The 25,236-nt window shown below is 52.1% G+C and overlaps 1 protein-coding gene across 4 annotated transcripts; it reads left to right on the top strand.

The window, feature by feature from the left end:
* Positions 1 to 537: 537 nt before the first annotated feature.
* SPOCD1 (SPOC domain containing 1) lies at positions 538 to 23,863 on the top strand. 4 transcript variants are annotated; one of them, XM_053898424.1, is made up of 16 exons: positions 538 to 608; positions 1,174 to 2,553; positions 12,783 to 12,824; positions 13,589 to 13,765; positions 14,442 to 14,483; positions 14,607 to 14,667; positions 14,941 to 15,031; positions 15,773 to 15,932; positions 16,052 to 16,168; positions 17,705 to 17,830; positions 19,945 to 20,077; positions 20,307 to 20,457; positions 20,765 to 20,900; positions 21,494 to 21,583; positions 21,870 to 22,056; positions 23,029 to 23,863. In XM_053898424.1, exons 2-16 carry the CDS (start codon positions 1,213 to 1,215, stop codon positions 23,691 to 23,693), a joined length of 3,519 nt encoding a protein of 1,172 aa, XP_053754399.1. In that variant the 5' UTR covers positions 538 to 608; positions 1,174 to 1,212; the 3' UTR covers positions 23,694 to 23,863. The 4 variants fall into 4 exon arrangements, with proteins under 4 accessions (XP_053754399.1, XP_019285483.2, XP_019285484.2 ...); XM_019429938.2 differs by lacking the exon at positions 538 to 608 and having other exon boundaries at positions 912 to 2,553; XM_019429939.2 differs by lacking the exons at positions 538 to 608; positions 12,783 to 12,824 and having other exon boundaries at positions 912 to 2,553.
* Positions 23,864 to 25,236: the final 1,373 nt, after the last annotated feature.

Below are 25,236 nucleotides of genomic sequence, written 5' to 3'. Positions count from 1 at the left end.
GAATATTATTCACGGCTACGAAAGTCGCATAAATAAAAAACTAAAACGACAACAAATACGGTACAAGAAAGGAAGGTGGCTCCCAAGAGTCGGGATGTGAGAGGACGTTTAAGCTTTTTATTTCTAACCTTTCAGTTGGGCTTGGAAGTGCATTTTCACCTATATGAATTATACTTTTACATTTGAGATGATTAAAATAACAAAGAATTAGGCAGAAATGTGACTCTGACTTCCCTCAGGCTTCAGGAACTTTCGGTAACTCCCCATGGCCCTAGGACCAAATTTAAACTGTCAGATTCAAGGTCCTTCGATTCTGATCTCTGGTTCAGGCGCCCACGCGTCCCTGCCCAGGAGCCCAAGGGATTGGCGCCTCCGCCGGGAAGCCCTCGAGAGGGAGAGCGCGCCCCCTGCCGGTGCCAGGACGCCAGCACGCCTGGGGTGGCGTCCACGGCGCGTCTTCAGAGGCCCCGCCTCCCTCCCTCACCCGGGGCTCCCCGCCTCACGTGACCCCAGCTCCTGCCCAGTCCGGGGGTGGAAGCCGGGGAGGGGGAGCTCGCGGAGCCCAGGTGAAAGCTTCTGGACGCGTTGAGCCGTGGGGGACCGTCCAGGTCAGGCCTGGGAATCTGGAAGTCGTATCTACTGGAACGGGATCGGTGGGAAGGGAGTTATTCCCACTCACTGCTCATTGCCCAGTGGTTTAGAGCTGGGCTTTTGGTGGGGGGCGGGGGAGAAGCCCGGCTCTTCCTCCCCTATCTGCGTGTCCTGACCTTTGGTGAGTCGCTAAACGTCCCCGTGTCTCAGTTTCCTCACCTGTGGCCGCCGGCATGAAATGAAATTAGGCACGTAGTAGGTGATTAAGAAATGACACTTTTATTACTCCAGCCCCGTTAAGCAAAAGCGTGAACTCTCGGAGATGGGAAGCCCTGAAGCGTCGCTGTCGCTCGACCCGGTTTGATGGCGGGCCTCCCCTCCCTCACCTGGGGCTCCAGGCCCTGCTGGGGTGCTTATATCGCTGGGTGCTGTCTCCCTGTGGCCGCCAGGCCTCAGAGTCGGCAGGGCCCCCGGGGCCTCCACCTGGAGGGGAGGCTGTCCCCCAGGTTCCCCCTGGCCTGGTGTCCTGAATGGGCTGGCGGCCAGACACTGCATGATGGGGTCTCCTCTGTCTCTTCACAGGGCCTGCGTTCTGCTTTGGGCCCCTGTAGGTGGACAGACATGTCTCAGGAGGGGGCTGCAGAGGGCTCCAGCACAGAGGACCCTGCCCTCAGTCTCAACAGCCGTGGGCTTTTCCAGGAGGATGTGGAAGAAGCCAGCTCCATGTCAGGCCCCAGGCCACGCGTGCCAGGGGTGAACTCTGGGGCCCATGTCTGGGCTGACAGCAGGAAAAGGGTCCTGAGGGGAAGGACCCATCGAGGTGCCGGCTCCCAGGCTGGGGGTGCTCCTGGGGCCAGCCTGGAGGCGGAGGCCCACTTGATGGTCCTGGAGCTGCGAGCCATGAGACAAAGCCAGGGTTTGGTGCCTGTCCCTGGGCTCCACTTCCAGCTGCCCATAGTGCCTGCTCAGGGGAGGACTCGGGCCTCCAAGAGGCTCCAGGTTTCTCTGCACGACATCTTAGCTGAAAGTCGGCCCGGGAATCCTCATGGCACGTCTGTGGGTCTCCCAGAGAGAGCTTTGGTTGGCAGGGAGAGGCTGGCGGGGCTGGAGGAGACAAGCTGCCCCCAGCCAGGAGAGGCCAGAGGAGGTGGGAGTTCTCCAGGGCGTGATGAGAGAAGCCCCACCCTCAGCAAAGAGGAGCCCCCCAAAAGGAGCCTGCCATTCTCACCAGGCCCAGCCCCTGTGGGGGCAAGAAAGGAAAACAGGAAGTGTGAGGCCCACTCAGAGGGTGCGGAGGGGGGCTTCTTGTGGTCCCCTGGTGGGGACAACCCCCAGTGTGTGGGAGGCCCCCCACCAGGTGCTGACTGGGAGTCCCTGGGAGACCTTTGCAGTCCTCTCTCTCCCAAGGACACTGGGTCTGGGCCTGGAGATCCAGGTGGCAGTTGTGTGGGATGTGTCTCGGGGACTGAGAAGTTTGAACATTTGCCCACTGTGGGGAATGGGGCCCAGCCAGTGAGCCCCTACGACCCTGTCGGGGTCCCACTGCTGGACGGAGGATTGTCCCTCGGGCCAGCTGCCCGGGATCCTCCACAGAGCTCTGTGCTATGCCTGGAAGTGCCTGGAAAGGCTCTCACAGAGTGGCAAGAAGCTGAGCGCATAGTCGGGACCGGCTGTGATGACGGGCCTGCTGTCTCGCACAACCAGGAGGAGCTAGATGTCAAGGCTCAGCCAGAGTCCAGAGGGAGGCTGGGGCGAGGACTCCCTGCTCCCGCCGACGCCCCCGCCAGCTCCCTGGAGCCTGCAGCCAGCAAAGCTCGCTCAGGCCCATCCGTGGGGCAGAGAAGATCCAAGTGTGCTAGGAGGTTGAGGAGGGGCCCAACGCCCCATGCCCAGCACCAGGGCACAGACAACTCCAGCTGGGACCAGCCAGAGGAATCCAGCCCAGGAAGCTTCCCCAAACTGGTAAGTTGAGTCTGAGAGGTTGGGATAGGAAGGGCTTGGCCAGTCTTAACACACCATGCTTGGCGGTGGAGTTTAATAGAGGTAAGCTACAGAGGTTCTTAATGGACATTATCCTTCACGCCCATTTTATATATGAGTAAACTGAGACCCACCGTGTCAGGAAAGAGAAGATGAACTACATTTGCCGATATCTTTTGCAGTTGGTGAGTCCTGGGTTTAAATCTTGCCTCTGTCCACTTCCTAGCTGAGTAGCCTTGGAATATTTTTTAGCTGAAGATTCCTCATCTGTAAAAAGGGGATAGTAGTTCTAATTAAATGTATTTTTTTTTATGTTTAGTTTTTGAGAGAGACAGACAGAGCATGAGTGGTGGAGGGGCAGAGAGAGGGGGAGACACAGAATCGGAAGCAGGTTCCAGGCTCTGAGCTGTCAGCACAGAGCCCGACACGGGGCTCGAACTCACAGACCAGGAGATCATGACTTGGGTTGAAGTCGGATGCTCAACTGACTGAGCCACCCAGGCGCCCCAGTAGTTCCAATTTAATAGGGGTTGTTCTAAGAATTACGTGAGATGATGGTGTAAAATAATGCGCCTAGCACAGCGTAAGGCACAAAGTAAATTACTTAATGTAGGTTAAATTTGTGTTTGCTTTAGTGTTAATAACCCTAAAAGATGGGCATTAGCTACATGTTTCCAGATGGGGAAACTGAGGCTCGGGGCAGTTAACAAACTCCTCCAATCTCACACAGTGAGAGAGTCGATGCCCAGCCATTTTCCCCCATATTCACTACTTCTCTCTCCATTGCTCTTTAATTAGAATAATCGTTATTTTATTAATAATCATAGCTAACATGTTTCCACACCAAAGGCAGAAGGTGACGCTCCTGCTTTTGGTGTGTATTTCTTACATAGTGGAAGTTTTATCACATTCATTGAATATGTATTATGTGTTGTAGGTACTTTTGATTTAATATTCCCATGATGCCTAGAGAGGTAAGGTAACTGGCCCAAGATCACACCTCTGGTAATTGACGTAGCCAGTGTATAAACCCTGAGAGCTCACCATACTGCCTGTTTGTGCAGCTTCCCTGTTGGCTTCCCTGTTGATCATGGTATCTGGCCTGCTTACCATGTGCTGGTAAGCACTTTATCGTCGTCGTCTGTTTTTTTTTTTTTTTTTTTTTTTTAAGCACTTTATCTTCTTAACAACGCTATGAGGTAGGGGCTGTTGATGTATACCCATTTTATTGATGTGGACACTGAGGCTCAGAGAGGTGAAATGACTAGCTCAGGGCCAAACAGCAAATTAGGAAAACTGGGTTAGGAGCACATGAGGTGCTGTGTGATATACCACTATTTGGTATTACAACTGCACTAGAATGCTATTACCTTGTTTTTGTAAACATCGCTCAAAAACAATTTTTAATAAAAAAACGCATGTGTTTATCACAGAAGATAAGAAAAAAAAAACACACGATGCCAACTTTTTGCGATGTCCTTCCTCTCGGCTTTTTCCTGTGCATACATATCTTTTCTTTACCTAGAAACGGGATCACATGTCCGATGTATAACTCGGCTTTTTTGGTATTTAAAAAAAATGTTCACAGTGGGGCTGCCTCGTTGGCTCGGTTGGTAGAGCAGGCGACTCTTGATCTTGGGGTCGTGAGTCCAAGCCCCACGTTGGGTGTAGAGCTTACTTAAAGAAAAAAAAATTTTTTTCCGCAATTAATTTGTTAACACAGAAAGAGGAAGTCCCTTTGAATGCTTTCAGGCCTCATTGCCCTTCGTCTGGAGATAATCGCTGTTAACGGTTAGAGTCCCCCCCCCCCCCCCCCCAGTGTCCTTTTATGAACATCTACATCTATCTATTACACACATATAAATAAGCTCATACTATGCTTCATTGTTCTGGGATTTGTGCTTTGTTTATTTTTCAAGCATTATAGCGTTTGGAGATCTTTCCAAGTCGGTACGTATTGTTCTGTTGAATCTGTGCTTTCCCTGAGCCCTGTATCCTAGCAGGCTGCAGACATATTTGTCACAGCCACAGGCGCTGGTGTGACCAGAGGATGGGCTGGGACTTCCTTTTCTCATTTCCGACTGCCGTCGTGTAGTTAAGAGTATGAAGCCTGGATGCTGACAGGCTGGCGTCCGGTCCTGGCTTTGCCACTGTCCGAACGACCTAGGCAAGTGGCTTCACCTCTCTGAGCATTATTTCCTCATCCGCAAAAGGGGGGGTGTTAAAAGTACTTACCTGATAGGGTGGCGGTGAGGAGCAAATGAGGTGACACGTGTTTGGCATTTAGCACAGTGCCTGGTACAAGGTAAACACTCCAAAGTCGTACCTATCATTGACATATACAGTGCTGTGCTGTTCTAAGCCACGCTGGGGTGAACGTCCCTGTGCATCTGGTTTCTCCCCATTTCAGGTGATTTATTTGGGCCAGATGCCCAGAATTAGGATTCTGGGGCCTGAGGCGTTTTGAGGGGCTTGCTTGAGCTCTGTGGTGGCGCCAGGTGCCCACCTGCCTTGACTGGAAGCAGCCCACAGCTGCCTCCCCCTCCGGGCCCCATCCTTGACTCAGCCGGACAGCTTCCCAAACAACCCGTTGCTATGGCAACTGGTTCCCAGCTTCAGGCCAAGAATTGAGAGGGGGCTGTGACAGGGACGGATGGGTGGCCGAGGTCAGGGCTGAGTGGGGTGCGGGCAAGCGTGGGCAGAGAGTCCAGCCGGTCTGGGACCCTTGCAGTGACCTAGCACCTTCTGCTGGAGGCAGCCTGGCTCGCGCTGGGGGCTGACAGGTGGGTTCGAGATTAGTCTCTGCTTCGCACTACAGGGTCACTTGCGATGGGATATGTCTGTTCTCTGAGTCATAGTGGCTTCCTCTATGAAACGGGAATCAGGTATGAGAGGCTGGCTGTGTTTTCTTCTGGTGTGAAATGCAGGGGCTCTGTCCTGAGCTCCCGGCCAGTGAGGTCTGGAGCCGCTTTGCAGATGGAATAGCAGGTGATGTGGGGAGGGCAGATCTGCCAGGGCCCCCCTGCTCTGCTCGCCAGAACTGGGGAGGTACCTCTGGCCCCACCCGGGTGTCCAGGCTCAGGTGCGCTGTCTGCAGCTTCCAAGTGTTGGGATGTGTGCGAGAGGAGCGTGTCTTTCTAGCAGGTGGTAGCCTAAGAACAGCTCTTTTTTTTACTGAGTGCTTACTGCATACCAGGAACTTCACGTGACGTTACCATCTCGTATTTAATCCTCCCAGCAGCATTAAAAGTTAGTGTTAAGGGGCGCCTCGGTGGCTCAGTCGGCTGAGTGTCTGACTTTGGCTCAGGGCACCATCTTGCAGTTTGTGGGTTCGAGACCTGCGTCAGGCTCTATGCGGATAGCTCAGAGCCTGGAGCCTGCTTCAGATTCTGTGTCTCTCTCTGTCTCTGCCCCTCCCTTACTCATGCTCTGTCTCTCTCTCTCTCTCACACAAAAATAAGTCAACCTTAAAACAAAACAAACAAACAAAAAATCAAAACCAGTTTCCTTTAAAAAAATAAAAACAAAAATAAGTAAATATAAATAAATAAATAAATATGAGTGTTAATACTCCTGTTCGGGATTCAGAGAAGTTAAGTGACTCAGTCAAGGTCACACAGCAAGTAAGTGGTGAAGCCAGTATTTGAATCCAGGCCCGTGGGATTCCAGAGCCTGTGCTCTGAGCCAGGCTATGGGGTTTGGATTTTTATGGGACTTTATTATAATTTGTTTAACAAGCAGAGGGGCTCCTCCAGGGATCTCATGGTCCAATGGGGGGTGGTGAACAAGTAACCAGAGGTAGGGACTGAGGCCCGGCAGACCTTAGATACCCAGAGGGCAATTGAGTCTACCTTGGGGAATGGTGGGTGGGAGGGTTTGAGGTAGGGTAGGGTGGAGGAGGGGGCTGCCTGAGTTGGGTCTGGGCAAAGGAAGTAAGTGTTCAGCAGGCAGAGAAGGGTAAGAAGGACATATCAGGAAGAGGGCAGAGCATGGGCAAAAGTACAGAGGCAGGAGGCAGCTTGGAGTGTTATGGGAGTAGAGCAGTAGATGGGGTCGGGTCTCGAGGGGAGGAGTGAGGTGGGGAGATCAGCAAGGACAACATTGCTTGAGTGGAAGTGGAGAGCTTAAGTGTGGTCGAGTACCCGGAAGGGATCTCTCAGGGCATGAGCCAAGGAATCTTTATTTATTTATTTATTTTATTTATTTTAACATTTATTTATTTTTGAGACAGAGAGAGACAGAGCATGAACGGGGGAGGGGCAGAGAGAGAGGGAGACACAGAATCTGAAACAGGCTCCAGGCTCTGAGCAGTCAGCCCAGAGCCCGACGCGGGGCTCGAACTCACGGAGCGCGAGATCGTGACCTGAGCTGAAGCCGGACGCTTAACCGACTGAGCCACCCAGGCGCCCATAGGGAATCTTAACATCAGCATCGACAGAGACAGCGTGCTGTGTTCCAGGCCCTGTTCTAAGAACCTTGCATCAACCCTGTGAAGTAGATAACTGGTATTATCCCTGTTTTACCGATAAGAAAACTGAACCACAGAGAGATTAAGCAATTTCCCCGAGATTATACAGATCCTAGATGTTGGCAGCAAGTGTCCCGCTGCATGAATATTGCCATGACTTATTTATTGACTCCATATGGACATTTGGGTTGTTTGAATTTTTTTGCTGTTCCATCTGGTGCTGCTATGATGAACAGTTCTGTGTATGTTTCTGGGTACGTACGAGCAAGAGTATCTCCGTGGAATATTCCTGGGAGTGGAATTGCTAGGTTATAAGGTATACACGTCTTCAGCTTTCCTTAAACAATGCCAGATGTTTTTTAAAGTGGTTAAAACGGTTTATACTCCTACCAGCAGTGTATAAATTCCAGTGGCTCCAAATCTGCACCAACGCCTGATATCATCAGACTTCAATTTTTGCCACCGTGGGAATATGCTCTAGTGTCTCAATGTTGTTTCGATTTTTATTTTCATTTCCCTATATTAAGGAGAATCTTTGCATACATTTTGGCCATTCCTCTTAAGTCTTTTGCCAAAATTTTTTTTGTTTTGGTTGTTTAACTTTTCCTTCTTAAAAAATTTAAAAAAAAATTTTTTTTAAATATTTATTTATTTTTGAGATAGAGAGCACAAGCAGGGGAGGGAGAGAGAAACACACAGAGAATCCGAAGCAGGCTCCAGGCTCCGAAGCTGTCAGCACAGAGCCCGACGCGGGGCTTGAACCCACAACCCGTGAGATCGTGACCTGAGCGGAAGTTAAACGCTTAACTGACTGAGTCACTCGGGTGCCCCTCAAAGTGATTTGTTAAAAGAAAAAATAAAAGGAAGAAGGAAAAGAAGAATAAAGATAGAACAGTGAGGTCCAGTAAGATTTCTTGGTAACATATGGTGGGATTATACTTCTTAACTCTGTCAAACTCTATTATGGTAGAACTTTTACTTGAGTGCTCTAATTGGGAGAATACATCGCCCCTAAATCTTTAAGTCTAGCCCAGACAGATCCCAAGAGCCACAGATCCCCTGGATAATTCCATCAAGACGAACCATAGCATCCCAAACTCCCATCAGAAACCTGGTAAAAGTCACTTGCCCCCTTTCTACTACTGCCTCCAATGTATCCTCCTTGCCTCTTCTCTTTTTATTCTCTGATACAATGTCTGTACTTATATCTCTGTGAATCTATTTTTTTTTTAATTTTTTTTTAACGTTTATTTATTTTTGAGACAGAGAGAGACAGAGCATGAACGGGGGAGGGTCAGAGAGAGGGAGACACAGAATCTGAAACGGGCTCCAGGCTCTGAGCTGTCAGCACAGAGCCCGACGCGGGGCTTGAACTCACGGACCGCGAGATCATGACCTGAGCCGAAGTCGGCCGCTTAACCGACTGAGCCACCCAGGCGCCCCTGTGATTCTATTTTTTTATTTTAATTTTATTTTTTGAATTTACCTCCAAATTAATTAGCATATAGTGCAGCAATGATTTCAGGAGTAGATTCCTTAATGCCCCTGACCCATTTAGCCCATCCCCCCTCCCACAACCCTCTGTTTGTTCTCCATATTTATGAGTCTCTTCTCTTTTGTCTCCCTCCCTGTTTTTATATTATTTTTGCTTCCCTTCCCTTGTGTTCATCTGTTCTGTGTCTTAAAGTCCTCATATGAGTGAAGTCATATGATTTTTGTCTTTTCTCAGACTGACTAATTTCACTTAGCATAATACCCTCCAGTTCCATCCATGTAGTTGCAAATGGCAAGATTTCATTCTTTTTGATGGCCGAGTAATACAAACACATCTTCTTTATCCATTCATCCATCAATGGACATTTGGGCTGTTTCCATACTTCGTCTATAAAAAATTTTTTTTAAATTTTTTAAAATTTATTTTTGAGAGACGGAGAGAGACACAGCACACGTGGGGAAGGGACAGAGAGAGAGACACACACACACACTCAGAATCTGAAGCAGGCTCCAGGCTCTGAGCTGTGAGCACAGAGCCCGACACGGGGCTCGAACTCACAAATCGTGAGACCATGACCTGAGCCGAAGTCGGACGCTCAACCGACTGAGCCCCCCAGGCGCCCCTAACTTTTCCTTTTTGATCGGTAGGAGTTCTTGATATATTTTGGATACTATCCTTTTGTCAGTTCTATGTTCTGTATCCTTCCAAAATATTGCTCACATTTTGCTTGCCTTATAGTATCTGTTGATGGGCAGAAATTCTTCATTATTTAAAAATTTTTTCATTTTAGTAAAATGTACCATGTTCACCATATCTACGTATACAGCGCAGTGGCTTTGAGTTACATTCACACTGTTGTGCTGTCAGTACCACCATCCATCCCCGGAACTTTTTTCATCTTCCCAAACTGAAATTCCGTTAAGTAATAACTCCCCATTCCCTTCTTCCCCCAGCCCCTGATAACCACTGTCCTACTTTCCGTCTCTATGAATTTGGCTATTCTTGGTACCTCGTATAAATGGAATTGCACAATACTTGTCCTTTTGTGACTGGTTTATTTCACTTAGCGTAATGTCTTCAAGCTTCATGCTGTAAGCATGTATCAGAGTTCCATCCCTTCCTAAGGCTGAATAATATTCCGTTGTATTGCCTGGAGTACGTTTTGTTTATCTGTTTATCTGTCCGTGGACACTTGGATGGTTTCTACCTTACAGCTATTGTGAATAATGCTGCTCGGAACAAATATCTGTTCAAGTCTGTGCTTTCAATTCTTCTGTGTCTACTCTGCTGAGAAGTGGCAGTTGAATCAAAGTGGGATTGAAGGGAGATAGAATTGCTGGAGAAATTCTTAATTTTCTAATTTATCTATTATTTCACTTGTGATGTATTAAAAAAATTTTTTTAGGGGTGCCTGGCTGGCTCAGTTGGTGGAGTGTGTAGCTCTTGATCTCGGGGTTGTAAGTTCCAGCCCCACGTTGGGTGTAGAGGTTCCTTAAAAATAAAATGGTAAAAAAAAAAATTACAAAATAAAAATCTTTTCAAGAAGAAATGTAATGTTGGAAAGAAGCGATGCTAATAGGGACCCTTGTGTTGTTCCGGACTTTCCAGGAAATGTGGTCATCTCACCGGAGTATGCTTGCCATGTGTTTATATAACATGCCCTTTATCAAGTTAAGGAAGCTCCCTTCTATTGCTGGTTTGCTCATTATTCTGAATAGACAATACATTTGACCAAATATGTTTTCGGCATTTTTTGAGATAATCATACGATTTTTATTCTCTAATCTATTACTGTAGTGAGCTTAATGACTTGGGTTAAAAAAAATTTTTTTTTAATGTTTATTTCAGAGAGAGAGAGAGAGTGGGTGTGTGTGAGTAGGGGAGGGGCAGAGAGAGAGGAAGACACAGAATCTGAAGCAGGCTCCAGGCTCTGAGCTGTCAGCACACGAACGGCGGGATCATGACCTGAGCCGAAGTTGGATGCTCAACCGACTGAGCCACCCGAGCGCCCCTAAAATTTTTTTTAAGTTTATGCATTTACTTTGAGAGAGAGCGCGAGTGGGGGAGGGGCAGAGAGAGAGGGAGAGAGAGCATTCCAAGCAGACTCCACGGTGTCAGTGCAGAGCCTGATGCAGAGCTCGAACCCATGGAGCTATGAGACCATGACCTGAGCTGAAACCAAGAGTTGGACACTTAACTGACTCAGTCACCCAGGCGCCCCATGAGTTGGGTTTTTAAAAAATGTTTATTTATTTTGAGAGAGAGAGAGAGAGAGAGTGCACTTGAGTGGGGCAGGGGCAGAGGGAGAGGGAGAGAGAGAATCCCAAGCAGGCTCCAGGCTGTCAGCACAAAGCCCCAATGGGGCTCAAACCCACGAACCGTGAGATCATGACCTCAGCTGAAATCAAGAGTCAGACGCTTAACCGACTGAGCCACCCAGGCGCCCCATCTAGATACTGAGTCTTAAATTCTGACGGTTATTATGTTTTTATTTCCAGAAGTTGTGTTTGGTTTCCAACCAAATCTGCTTGGTTATTGTTTAATATTGTTTTACCCTTCACTCATATATTTGACTCCTCCTTTTCTTTGGTTAAACATATTACATGTATTTTGTATTCTAGTCTGATAAATCCAGTATCTAAAGTTCTTTGCTGGTCGGATTCAGCTGCCTGTTGTTCTGGAGCCTAGTATGCGGGTGTACGGACCCCTGAGACAGGGGCCAGTCCAAAAGTTTTAAGCCAGGGAGGACTGTTCTCAATATCTTTCCTGCTTTCCTTCCCAGATGTCCCGTTTCCCCCCCTCCCCCTTTTTCTAATTTACTTTTTTGAAAGGCTGATTCATTCCCATGGTTTAAAAAAAAAAAAAAAAAAAGTGGAAAGTCTCCTTTTCAGCTCCCTGTCCCTTTCCTACCGGCAGCCTCTGTTTTTAGGTTTGTGGATACTTCCAGAGATATTTTATGCAGATTCAAGCAAACACAAATTTAAAAATTCTTTCGCTTTTAACGCAAATGGTAGCACACTACACGCATTGTTCTAAACTTGCTTTTATATTTAAAAAATATGTTTCTGATTATAAAAGAAATACGTGCTCATTTGGAGTCACATAAATACCCAAGTGTCTACAAGCAGAAAGTGAAAGTCCCTCTGGAATTTCGTTCCCCAGAGATAACCTCCATTATGCGTCTATAAATATGTATTTACATAAATGGGCTTATGCAACAGATACTGCTCTGTAACCTATTTTTTTTTTTTCCTCCAAATTCTGTGCCTTGACATCCTTCCACGAATCTTTCCACATCTGTCAGTGCTGTCCACATAGAGGAGCAGTTCAGTGCCTGGGCTTGAGTTAGACAGACACAGGCTCTAATCCCTCGCTGTGCTGCTTAGTAGTTGTGGGACTTTTCGTATCCTCTCTGACCCTCAGTTTTCCTCATCTGTAAAATGGGGATGGAAATAGTACATACCTCATGGTGTTGATCTGAGACCTTAATAAGATCGTGTGTGATGTGCTTTCTTCAGGGGCAGCTACTTTATAAGCCTCTGACGAAAAACCAGAAGTTTTTATTATGACTCATTCTTTTTTTTTAATGTTGATTTTTTATGTTTTAATTTTTTTAATGTTTGTTTATTTTTGAGAGAGACAGAGAGAGACAGTGCAAGTGGGAGAGGGGGAGAGAGAGAAGGAGACACAGAATCCGAAGCAGGCTCCAGGCTCCCAGGCTTCAGCACAGAGCCCAACACTGGGCTCGAACCCACGAACTGTGAGATGATGACCTGAGCCGAAGTCGGACCCTTAACCAACCGAGCCACTCAGGCGCCCCTTTAATGTTTATTTTTGGGAGAGAGAGAGAGAGCGTGTGCACAAGGGGAGGGGCAGAGAGAGAGGGGGTCAGAGGATCCGAAGCAGGCTCTGTACAGCAGAGAGCATGATGCCAGGCTTGAACTCACGAACCATGAGATCATGATTTGAGCTGAAGTCGGATGCTTAACCGACTGAGCCATCCGGGCGCCCATGACTCACTCTTTGTAATGGCCACTTCGAATCCATAGTATGCTGTATCACGGTTTCTTAACCATTCCCCCTTTGACGGACATTGGAGGGCACTCATTCGGGGTTTTTGTTTGTTTTTTGCTAATCCGGCGAACACTGAACATCTTTCACACCTTTGTGTGAGTGTCTTCTTGTGAATTATCTGCAGTGGGGTCACTGGTCCTCTGAATCCTAATCTCTGCATCCTTTCTCTCCAAGGAGGAAATGAAAATGCCCCATGGGGTGAAGCATGTGTGTTACGTAGGTTTTTGCTTTTTATTACTGCTCTTCCTCCTCCCTCTCCTCACATTCGGTGGGGTGGGAGGGATCGTCCACACTAGAGGCAATCCCAGCCCCCCTGGCCTGCTGTCCTCCAGAGCCTTGTAGCACTCCCCTTTCCCTACGATGCTGAACCTCAGACTTCCAGTTTTCCCACACTTTGGAACCTGACCATTCGTGATAATTCATTCAAAGATTAGATTTCAGACACATCTGCTTTTACGATAGTTCTCCGTGGTTTGCAATAGATTAGAAGAAATCAAACATACTTGTAATGGAATAAAAGCCTAAAGTAAGAAAGAAAAGGGGAAAGAGAAGGAGAAATCTTGGTATGACAACCTCTATTCTCTACCAGTCCCGGAAAGGTACAACTGCTGGACCCAAAGTTAATGCTGAGCTTCCTGGCAGCCAAAGTAAAAAGGGGAACAGGATAGATTCTACAGCTCATAAGAAGCCCCAAATCCATTTTGCACCTTGAGATACTCATAAAGGGCTGGGGCTGAGGAGGGAAGGTGAAAGGATAAGAATGAAGACAGGCTCCTCTCCTGGGACAGAGGCCATGCAGTCAGCAAAACATTTCTTGAATGCTACTTTGTGTCAGGCCTTTTCTAGGCATCGGGCCCAGGACATACATATTCTCTGTCCTCATGTTGGCTTACGGTGCCATAGGGGAGAGTGACAGTGTGAAACGGGCCCTCCGAAGGGCCTGCGCTGCTCAGTTCTGAAGTGCTTTTCCTCCCCTGCAGCTTGGATCCGGGGCAGTGGTCCACCTCCTGGGGGCCATCAGCTGTGGCCAGGCAGGGGAGCCACAACATCCAAAGCTGGAGGTTCTGGAGAACATGATGGAGGCCAGCTCTGTATCACCTGTCCAGACGTCCAGAAGGAAGGAAAGGCCCGTGGCCCAGGGCCCCACTGGATGCCAGGTACAGAACAGGTTCTTTTTTCTTTTTCTTTTTCTTTTTATTAACGTTTTTTTATTTTTGAGAGACAGAATATGAGTGGGTTAGGGGCAGAGAGAGAGGGAGACAGAGGATCCGAAGCAGGCTCCAGGCTCCGAGCTGTCAGCACAGAGCCGGACGTGGGGCTCGAGCTCACGAACATGCGAGGTGGTGACCTGAGCTGAAGTCAGACGCTTAACCGACTGAGCCCCCCGGGCGCCCCAGAACAGGTTCTTTACACAGGCAATGCTACCTACTCCCTGCTGAGATTTTTCTCCCTGCTTCACAGAGATGTCACTGCCTCCCACACACATGGGGTGACTTGCTTGTGTCACACAGAACATACTAGCCAGAGACAGGTGAGACCCTCACTTGGCTGGCTAGTGGGGCCTGTGCACGCTTTCTCCTGCACAGCTGAATTCAGGACCTTGACGGGAGCAGGGGTGGGGGCTGAGCCTCCAGGGCATCTGGAGAGGGGGCAGTCACTGACCTTTGTTCCTGGCCGACAGGCGGGTATAAGGTCTTCTAACCCCCACCCTCAGGAGGGACAGCATGGGCTTCTGGTGGCCTCTGACCTCTTCTGCCATCTGAGGAGTCGTTCCTTTCCCCTCAGGGACCCCCCCCCCCCCCCCCACTTCTCCATATCCTCTTTCTCTTACAGGAAGGGGCTCCTGTTCAGGAGGCCTGTGCTGAATGGCCTGGGGTGAGTGCTGCTTCTCCTGCCCACTGGGGAGAAGGTGGGGAGGTGGCTGGGGGAGCAGTGGCCCCCTGGTGCCGGGAGGCTGCTCCCAGAGTGTGGCCTTCGTTCCTCTCCCCTCCCCTCCAGGGCGGCCCAGGGGAGCCCGAAGAGGAGGAGCCTGTTGAACCAGACTGGAGGGAGGACTCAGGTGAGGGGCCATGGAGGCCTTAGCAGCAGCTGGTCTTTTAGGGACCTGCTGGGGTGTGGCGGGGCCTCATGCCCAGCTTCTGGCCCCAGCCCCTGCTAGAACTTGTCCCTGTCATCCCTGCCCCTGCTCCCATCAACCTGAGTCCTTCACCAGAGGACTGGCTGCCTGGGGCTGGATCCCAGACATCTCAGGTCCCTGAGACTGAGCATCGAGTCGCTCCCTCCCCTTGCTCCTAAGAATCCCACGGGAGTTCGTGACTCTCTTTCCCCACAGCTCAGCTTCAGCCCCAACAGGAGAAGCTATCCCTGGATATCGGGGTACGGGGCGCTGTGGTCCACGCCATGCGGGAGGTGCTGTGGAGTCGGTAAGGCCTCGCTCGCCGCTCCCCTGACTTCCATGATATCCTCACAGCTGTCCTCACCTCCCAGGTTCCATGCCATGTTGTCAGGGCTTCTGAATGTATGACTAACCCCCTTTTGTAGCCGTGAGGTCGCTTGCCCACACAGCGAGCCGGTGGAGAGCTGACATTTGAACCCGAGTCTCTCTGGCTTCAGGGTCATGCTCTCCCATGAAACCACTGCTGCTGCTCATGTCCTGGTGCTTGTCACCCACAGCAAATGCTTCCAGACGCGGTGAGCCTTTGTTGGGAGCATCTCAGATCTGAGCCCAGAGCTCTCACTTACAACGGTGAGACCAAGGCTCCGAGAGGGTAGAACTTTGCCAAGGCCACACAGCAAGTCAGTGGCAGAGTCCGTGTTATATTCAGGGCCAGGGCTCTGTCCCCTGCCTGCCTGAGGCTCTACCCTTCTCCCCAGGCTTTCTCCATCCCAGTTCCACTGGCCAACGATGGAGCGCGGGCTGAGCAGTCAGATCTTGCTTTGCCACTGATAGTGTGGCCTTGGGCAAGCCGCTTATGTTCTCTGAGACTCACTCACCCCATCTGTAAGTGCAGAATGATAACACTGCTTCCTCACGAAGCTGGGGTGAGAATAAATGTGTGTATATATAGGAAAATGCCCAGGATAGAAAGCGCAGTCGGTCCAGGCCCTGCTCCATACTCTCCTCACCGGCTCAGAGTCGTGGCCCCACCCTTGCCCTCCCGCAGCCTCCGGGAGCTCCCAGACCTGGTGCTGAGTGAGGAGGCGGTGGGGGGCATCGCTGCTGACATTGAGGCAGCCCTCTTCGACCTGACACAAGCCGCCAACTGCCGCTACAAGACCAAGTACCGCAGCCTGCTGTTCAACCTGCGTGATCCCCGCAATCCGGTGAGCTGCACTTTGGGCTAGGCCACACCCTCCCTCGGAGGCTGGAAGCCCTGGCGGGATGTTGGGGTGGGGGCTTCCGGAGCAGTGTGGTGCAGCCCCCCCCCCACCTGCCCCTGCAGGACCTGTTTCTCAAAGTGCTTCAGGGCGATGTCACCCCCCACGGCCTGGTGCGGATGAGCTCAACCCAGCTGGCCCCCCAAGAGCTGGCCCGCTGGCGGGACCAGGAGGAGAAAAGGGTGAGCCTCTGGGTCAAGTCAGGGTAGGCGATGTGGGAGGGACACGGGGAGAGGATGTAGCAGGACAGAGACAGTGAGGACGTGGACAGTGAATGAGATACGGGGACCACGAGACAGACAGAAACAGAAAGGAGGAAGTGGAAAGAAAGAGCGGGCAGCAGGGAGAAAGTCAAAGAGACTCTGTCCACCGAAAAAAAAAAAAAAAAAAAAAGGAAAAGAGGCAGAAATGGAAAGGGGTTAGGGGTGGAAAGCTTTGAGAGAGGTGACACCCTGAGAGGTGTCATCTTCCACTTGCTTTTCTGTGGAGCTGGGGGCAGGGGTGGGGGTACTGGGGATGATGGTCTGAAGTCTGGAATCCAGGATTGTCATCCACCATAGATGGGGGTAGACCCCCTGGGGTTCCTCTGTTTCCATCTCAGCCTCAGAAGCCCTCGAAAAGGCTGGAAGTCTTCCTGGTGCCTCAGGCTGGGCGAGGGACCCCCCAGCCCTCACGCTTCACAGTCATGTCCCCGTATACCCTGTGTCTGTGTCTCTCTTCCTTCCTGGGGGCTGCTCAGGGACCTGGAAGGTGTGGGCACTGAGCCGGCTTTGGGGAACGTTTGCACAATGCTTGCTGGTGGCCCATGAGAGAGAGGGTGCTGATCTAGGGAGTAGGCCAGTGGGGTGGAGTGGGGTGCTGAGGCCCCTGTTCTGGAAGACACTGGGCTGATTAGATTCACCTAGAATCCACTAGGTGACTCTGTCCACTGTAGGCTGAGCTTCTGTGCAGGAGCCTGTGGGGGACCAGGAGCAGAACAGCTACGTAACTTGTAGGGTACAGTCCAAAACAAAAGCATGTGGCCTTTTGCTCAACAACTATTAAGAATTTCAAGATGGCGGCCGCATGACGTGTGGGACCCCAATGAAGTGCAGCACCGTGTGCAATGGCATGGAGCCCTCGCCCATGAAGCCAGCCCTGCCAGGGAGGATGAGACCTCCTCCAGGCTTCCAGGAAACATTTCAGATAGAATGACATTGATCAGCAATAAGAATGACAGCCAGCATTTACTATGAGCTCGGCTCCAGCTGAGCATTCTGCATACACTGTTTAACCTAATGCTCTTAATTTAATTCCTAGAAAACAGAGAAGTCGAGGCTCAGAGCAGTGAAGTGCTTGCCCAGCACCACATTGCCTTGAGGGTTTCTAGTAACGACCCAGCTGGTGCTCTAGAGCCTGCACTCTTGGACTGCACTGTACTCTTCCCAGGACAGAAGCTGGGGTCCGATGGGAGGCAGAACTGACTTGTAGGAGGAGGTGAAGTTCAGGAAGGCTTGCTGGAGGACGCAGGGCTTGAGTTTGGAGGGTGGCTGAGTGGAATATGGGAGCAGTAGGGCTGAGGGTGGAGGGCTTGTTAGGGAAGGGGGATGGTGGAAGCAGAACTGTGAAGGGAGAGGAAGGAGACCCACAGAAGAGGGGCCATGTGGGAGGAGTATGAATACCTTGGGGGCCTGAGACCTCCTCACCTGGCTGAGTGAGGGTGACTTGGCCCCCGCCAGGGCCTGGAGATCATTGAGCAGCAACAGAAGAAGCCGTGCAGCCTCCCGGCGTTCAAACTGACCCACAAGGGTGAAGTCGAGATCCCGCGGGACGGGGACCAGACGCTGACCCTGGAGGATCTGATGGTAAGCGACAGCCTGACCTGGCACTGATGGGGCTCGTGCCCAGGGTCCCACCGCTCACCTCAGCAGCTGGGTGGCCTTGAGCAAGTCACCTGATGACCGTGAGGCCCAGGGTCCGCTTGGTGAGCGAGGCGATGGTCGCTACCGCAGTTCCACGGGGTGGAATTGACCTGTTGGCGTGGCCTGTCCGGGCCTTCTCGGCGCCGGTCCCCTCCTTCCGGCCTAACGCCCAGGGCGCCCCACACGAGTGGTGGTTAAGTCTTAACACTGCAGCTTCTCCCATCCTCAGCCATTCCCACCAGGTCTCTGGTTGGGAAACAGGAGGGCTGCCCTGAGGCAGTGGCTGTTCTGGGACTGTTCTCGGAGGACAGAGCCCTGCTCTCTCCGGTGGCGTGGCAGGGCTTAGCGGTGCTCCGGGCAGGCAGAGACCCATCTGGAGCCCCTCTTGTCGCCGGGGATCCGCTCCGTCCTCGTGTCCATCCTGTCCTTCCTCCCCTCTGCCCCTCCATCTTGCATGGGGCCCGACATGGTGGCTCGGCAGCCCTGAAATCAGTGAACTCATCAGCTCAGCTCCCGCAGATGATCAGAACGCCCCCCTGGCTTAGTTCAGTCACTCTCGGGAGGCCCCTGTGGCTCTGCTTGGGTGTTCGGTGGGTCAGATGTTCACCCGACTCTAATCAGCTACGTGTCCAGGATGGACAGCGCAGGCCCCTTGAGCCTTGTTCATGGGGGAAATGGCAGTGAACATGACAGATGAAAACTCCCGCTCCCCCACCCGCTGCAAACCGATAACCAGGCCAGCCTCCAGAACTGCGGCCTGTGCAGGAAGGAGTCCCCAACCCAAACCAGCCTGTGTTTTCTGAATAAATTGAACCCAAGCATAGAGGTAGGAACTGAAAGAAGTGCTCGATAGGGAGACAGAGGCAGAGAAGGGGTGGGGAGAATAACACAGAATCACATCTTACTCCTTATCGAGCACCTGCTAAGTGCCCGTTTTACAAACAGAGCCTCATTCAGATCTCACAGTGACCCACAGGGTAGGTGATGCCAGTTTCCTGGATGAGGACCCTGAAGCCCTTTGCCCAGGGTCACTTAGTTGGTCATGGGGTCACTCTAGTTGGTCATGGGGGGCTGTGATCTGAAGCTGCCCGACTCCAAAGCCTGTGCCTTGGTACAACTCTGGAGGTGGTTTATAAGGCAAGAATAGAGTTTAAAAAAATCTTTAAAAATCTTCCTAAAGCAATATTTGTGCTTTAAAAAATTTTTTTTAATGTTTATTCATTTTTTTGAGAGATAGTGAGCAGGGAAAGGGCAGAGAGAGAGAGAGAGAGAGAGAGGGGGAGAGAGAATCTGAAGCAGGCTCCAGGCTCTGAGCTGTCAGCACAGACAGCTCAGACGGGGGGCTTGAACCCACCAACCGTGAGATCATGACCTGAGCTGAAGTGGCCGCTGAAGTGACTGAGCCACCCAGGTGTCCCCAAAGCAATGTTTTTTTTTTAAAAGCCATTTCTATTATGAGGGACAAAGGTGATTTGGCAGTGGGCATCGAAAGCCTTTAAAATGTTTATTCTCCCTGATTCTGTCCTCTGCTTCTAAAACCTTGTCCTGAGGACATAGTTGAAAGTTTAGGAAAATACTTTCTGCATAAGGATGTCCTCAGTACTGTTTGTAATGGTGAGGATCTGGGAATGATCCCCCCATCCAACGATAGAGGAGATGTGTACACGACGGTCCACAGTGTGTATGGTCCGTGTGTGTGTGGCAGGCGCCTGTGCGATCATTCGTGGACACACTGGGAATACAGGTTGAATATTTGATCCCAGCTATTTTAGTCAAAGAACCCCCAAAGCCCTGGGTATAGAAAAACTGTTACAAGGAATACCCAGAATACCAATTACTGTCATTGACGAGTGGGACAAGAGGTGATTTTTATTTTTTTTTTTTGGTAATTTTCGAATTTTCTATATTTTCTTTAACAAGTTCTTAGTACCTTTATGGTAAAAGAACGTCTTATTTGGAAAAATGAAACCCTATCCCTGAGGCTCCCTGGTCCTGGAGAGCTGCTGACTTCCTTAGCGCCTTCCCAGCCCACCCTTCTCTCCCGCTGTGCCTCCTAGGGACCCATGGTGTCCGTAGACAGTAGCCCACTGGCCCTGCCTGCCACGTCAAAGGACACCACGGAGCAGTACGAGGACACCACGGAGCAGCATGAGCACCATTTCCTGGACCCCAGCTGCCGCATCTGCATGGGTTGGGGCGGGGGCACAGGATGGGTGCAGGGGTGGTGGGCAGGCTGGGGCTGAGTGTGGGGCTCAGCAGCAGCAGGGATTCATGGCCTGGGGAGAAGGTGGCAGGGTGGGCATATCTGTGTCCCAGGTCACCTCGAAGAGAACCTGGGTCAAAGCCTGGTTCTAAAGCCCTGGCCTGGCTTCATCTAGCTGCCTGCTCCTGTTTCAGCTTCTGCCTCTGTTCTTTGTAGACTGGAAGCCCTCGTGTGAACTGCCAGCCTCCTTCAAAGCCACTGGGAGGATAGGGGACAGTGTCTTCCAGGGAACCCCAAGCCCAACCCTGGTGTCCTCTCCAGCGATGCCCCAAACCAGGGAGAAGCCTCCCACACAGCTCCAGGACAGGTGTGGGGCGGGGGGTGGGAGAGGGTCAGTGGGGGAGGCCACCTGCTGGGGAGGCAGACACAGCGTGGACTTTTCTTTGTCTATGGCCTTGGGCAAATCCTGCTTCTGCTGTGGGGCTCAGTTTCCTCATCGGTACGTTGGAACCAGTCGCTGCAGTCTGCCGGTTCCCCCTCACCGGGCGGTGCTTGGACTAGTGTTCCAGCATACACACCGGGAACACAGGACCTTCTCTGAAAAGTAGGGAGATGCTGAGGGAGGTCCTGATAACCTGCTCTGCCTGGCCCTGTCTCTCTGTCCCTCTCTCTAGACTCCAGATGCCTGCCGGGCCCACAAAGGCCCTGCCCAGCCAGCCGCCCTGGGAGGGAGCGCTGGACATGTTCTCCATCAAGCAGTTCAGGGCCAAGGCCCAGCTGGTCTCTGGAAACAGCTGTCGGCTCCTCATGGTACCCCAGCCCTGCTCTCCAGGGTCTCCCTCCCACCCTGGCCAGCCCAGTCAGCTACCCACAACCCCTTTCATTCATTCATTCATTCATTCATTCATTCATTCTTTCACTCCCTCATTCTAAAACAAGACATTGGGACCCTCTCTATGCCTGGCACTGTACTAGGCATGGGGCAAATGAGACTCCAGCCCCACTCCTGCAGACACACACATGAGTCAAGGACTCCCTGTAACCCAAGGCATAATGCAAGAGGGCCCTGGGAGAGGAGTCAGTCTGGTGCCTCCCTGATCCAGGGGAGAGCTTTAGGAGTGATTGTTGAGTGACTGAATGATCAGCTGAACCACTGGATGTGGGTGGGAGGTTCAAGAAGGGAGGAAGGGGCTTCTGAGGAGCTGTAGGAGCCTGGCCAGGATAGGCTGTAGGCCTCAGGGGCAATCGGGGCTTCCTGGGCAGTCACTGACCTTCTTGGGGTCCTGGCGTACTGCCTGTCCGTCCTCTTCACTGAAGGCTGTGGCTTCGTGGTGGTTGGTGTTGAGTGTACCCTAAGTGGGTGGGAAGCTAGGGGGCTGACTGGCCATCCTACCTGCCCCCAGGCCCTGCCCGAAGTGATCCGTTCAGCAGGCTGCATTCCCTCCAATACTGTCTGGGATCTTTTGGCCAACATCTGCCCAGCCGAGGCCAAGGTAACTGCCATCCTTGGGCACCCCCTTGCCTTCTGGCCCGGGACCTTTAGCCCTGTGCTTCCCCTCTCTCCTCCTCTAGGTCAGGGGCCTGGTTCGGGGTGTCTGGGTCTAGTTCCCACTATAACTGTAGATGCTCTGTGACCCTGGGCAAGTCTCTCTGGTTCCTCCTCTGGAAAGTGGGGACACACATCCTCACGGGGTTCTCGGGGGCTTGGATGAGACCAGGGGTGTTCTCAGGGGGAAAAGATGGCAGCTGCAAAAGCCACTCCCCTTCCTGCAACTGTAGGACATCTGCGTGGTCAGGCTGTGCCCACACGGGGCTCGGGACACCCAGAACTGCCGCCTGCTCTACTCCTACCTCAACAATAAGCAGCGCCATGGCCTGGCAGCCGTGGAACACGTGGGGATGGTCCTGCTGCCCTTGCCTGCCTTCCAGCCCCTGCCCGCCAGACTGCGCTCTCTGGGAGGCCCCGGTGAGTGCCCTGATGCCCGTGCCAGTCCCTGCCTCCCCTCATCTGGGACCAGATGGGGCATTGTTGACAGTCACCTCTGTGGCCATGGAGGCAGGGCACATCTCAGAAGGGAACTCTTGAGACGGGCACGCGGGGCAACAATGATAGGTATATATTGCTTACTGTGTGGCAGACAGTGTTCTAAAAGCTCTACTTACACTAGTTCATTTGGTCCTCAAAGTAACCCCATCAGAACGGTAACTGTCAGTTTCTTGATTTCACACATAAGGAAACTGAGGTAGGGAGAAAGCAAATGACTTGTCCAGAGTCACTCAGCCAGTGAGGAGCAGAGCCAGGCTTCACACCCAGGCAGCCTGGCTGCAGAAACAGGGCTCTTGAACACAACACCTACTGACCCTTCAACTAGGCGTCCTGAATAGAAACTCGTGGGACAGCCACTTTCATGCAGACACAGCGGGACAGAGGCAGGACCCACAAACAGTCGACTGAAAGCATCGTCTAAGGACAGGAAGGAAGGATGTTTTCACCACCAAAACATCACCTAAGACTGGAAGGAGGGATGTTTTCACCACCGCTACCCTAGGCCAAGGTTGGCCTTTGTGCCCAGGAGGGTATCTCCAGGGCATGGCTCCAGTAAAGCACCTCGGGTGGGGGTGGGGTGTCAATGGGTACGCTGTACCCATTCCCAGGCAGAGCACTTGGCCTTTCTGGGCTGCCTTTCTTGGCGAGAGTGTGGTTCACTGCCCCACTCGCAGGCAGGTGAGCCCTTTCCCGTGCTGAAAGTGACTCTCCTGAGACGGGCTCAGCCTCCTCCTCACTGGACCCCCATCTTACAGGGACCCCCATCTCGCTGCTGGAAAGCTCTTCCTGGCACCTAACCATAGACCTACTGCTGCACTCACAATGCAGCTTCTAGGGATGGTGTGTTCTCTCCTACCAGGCCTTGAGTCTCTCTGCTTCCTCTTTCCCCAGGCCTGGAAGCTGCTCACTCAAGCCTGGTGCTGGCTGTGCTGCTCCCCAAGGCAGGGCTTCCAGACACAGCAGAGTCCAGACCTCTGTGGCGGAAGGTTCAAAAGATGGTCTCCTTCAACAGGAAAGTGGAGATGAGATGCTACCAGTCCGAGCACAGGAGTCCCGATGTGGCCCCAAAGGGGTCCCATCCCCCAAGGGATACTCTGCAGCAGAACCAGGGCAATAGCAGCCTGGCTCCAAGGGGAATTTGTGCTTGGGAGAGGCCACCCAGAGGCAGGGGGAGACTGTGGGAAGAGCCTGAGACCTGGCAGAGTCCCGGGCGAGGGCAGTGGCCCCCCAAGCCAGGCCGGTGCCAATCCAGGCACCCCTATTCAGCAGTACCATTTGGCCATGGCCGGCACCTCCACAGAGCCTCCTGTCCCCACCAGGCCCTGCTCCAACATCTTGAATCCCTGGTGTCCATGAGCCGTCAGCTCCAAGCCTCAATGAGGTCCCCAGGCCAGGAGATCCTTGCCCCAACTCCTGCCCTGTCCCCTGCAGCCCCTGGAATTGTCGGCCTACTCGGTCAGCCCCCTGGAGCTCCAGAGCCCCGAAGCCCAGCTCCTGACTCTTTGGGTCCTACAGATGGAGCTGGCTCTGAGTGTTCCTTCCCCAGAGAGACCTGACCCTCATTACCCACCAGAAGAGAGTCTTTGATTCCTTCCCCAGTGCTGAATCCGGAGCTGTTCCAGGGAGAGAGGGGCAGAAGAAAGGGAGGGTCAGCTGTTTGGAGCTTTCTGTTCTGCAGTCTGCTTGGTGTTGATTTTTGGTTCAATAAAGAGTTTGGCAAAGGTCAGATTGCATCTTCTGGCTGGTCAGGAGGGACCCTGGGCCTGACCTGGTATGGGTCGGGGCAGGTGTGTCTGAGTTTCTGTACACAGATGTAGCAGAGCTAAAGTGCTGGGGAGGGAGAGGGCAGCCTTGTCAGCTGCCTGTCTTGAGATCCTGAACCATCACTGTGCCCCTGGGCACAGCTGTTGCCATGGTGGGTTCTGGGAAGTATTCCGAACTAGGAGGAAGAAGTGATGGGAGAGAAGGCAGGACTAGGATGGGGGAGAGAGAAATGAGGCTTTTGAAGGGGCATAGGCATTTAGAGATAGGAAGAAAAAGGAGAGCAAGTTGCAATGTAAATTTTGTAGTTACCAAAAAAAATATATTTTTTTCAGTTACCAGGATTTTTTTTTCATTTGGATAGTCAGGTACCATCATATTCCCCATGTGTCTGTGTCTGTGTGCCTCTGTGAGTGTCTCTATGTGTGCATGTGCCTGTGAGCATCTGGGTGCACCTGCGTGTATGTATGTCTGATTGCATGTCTGTGTGTCTCTGTTGGGTAAGTTGGGAGATCCATATAGGATGACTCTTCACTGTGCCTCTTGCCAACCCCCCAGAGACTGGTACAGGAGAAAGAGGGTCTTGGCCTGGGAGTGGAGGGGGTTGGGCATTCAGGGTGGGGTTGGAGGCTGGTGTGAGGGCTGGATGGTGCTGCTTTGCCTGGGGCCTGGAATGAGCTCCTAACAGTAGCTACAATTGTAACGCATCTCTGGGAGAACGGAGTCTGGGGACCTATCTGGAAACTAGCTGCCCTCTGGCTGCTTAGCCCAGTGCAAAGAGGCAGGGCCTGGCTTTGGAGAGAGAACTTCTGGGAGGACCCCTCCGTCGTCCTCGACCCCTTCTCCAGTCCTTAAGGGGTGTACCCCGTCCATCCCTCTGAAAGTCTACTCATGCATCAGCCTCGCTCAGGGCCGGGCTGGACTGGGAAGGATGGGGGCGTTGGTTGTTCGGGGGCTCCCCTCTTCTCTGGCCCCATGAGCTCGCTGCTGCCCTACCCGCGGCCGACAGCAGAGGGGGCCCTCGGCCTAGGGATGGAGGTCGGGGCTAGCTGGACCGGAGGACGAGCTGGGGGCGGGGCGAGGTATGGAATTTTAGCCCGAGGGACTGGAAGAGGGTGCGGGGGGAGGAGCGGGAGGTGCGGAGAGAGGAAAGGAGACCAGACTTGTGAACCGGGGGAGGGGGCGGGGCTCCTTCGGTAACTTTACGGGCTCCGACGGGCTTGTGAGCGCCACAGCCTCGGGCTATATGTAAATGACACAAATTACTATGCAACCTGCAGCTTGATTCTGAGTCGGGAACTTGGGTCATCTTCCTAACACAGCTGGGGCAGGTCAAGG

Source organism: Panthera pardus, unplaced genomic scaffold (assembly GCF_024362965.1).
Source record: "Panthera pardus isolate Hobbes unplaced genomic scaffold, ASM2436296v1 HiC_scaffold_11, whole genome shotgun sequence".
NCBI classification, from domain to species: domain Eukaryota; kingdom Metazoa; phylum Chordata; class Mammalia; order Carnivora; family Felidae; genus Panthera; species Panthera pardus.
Note: the sequence above shows the minus strand (reverse complement) of the source record. Positions and strands in the feature narration are given on the sequence as shown.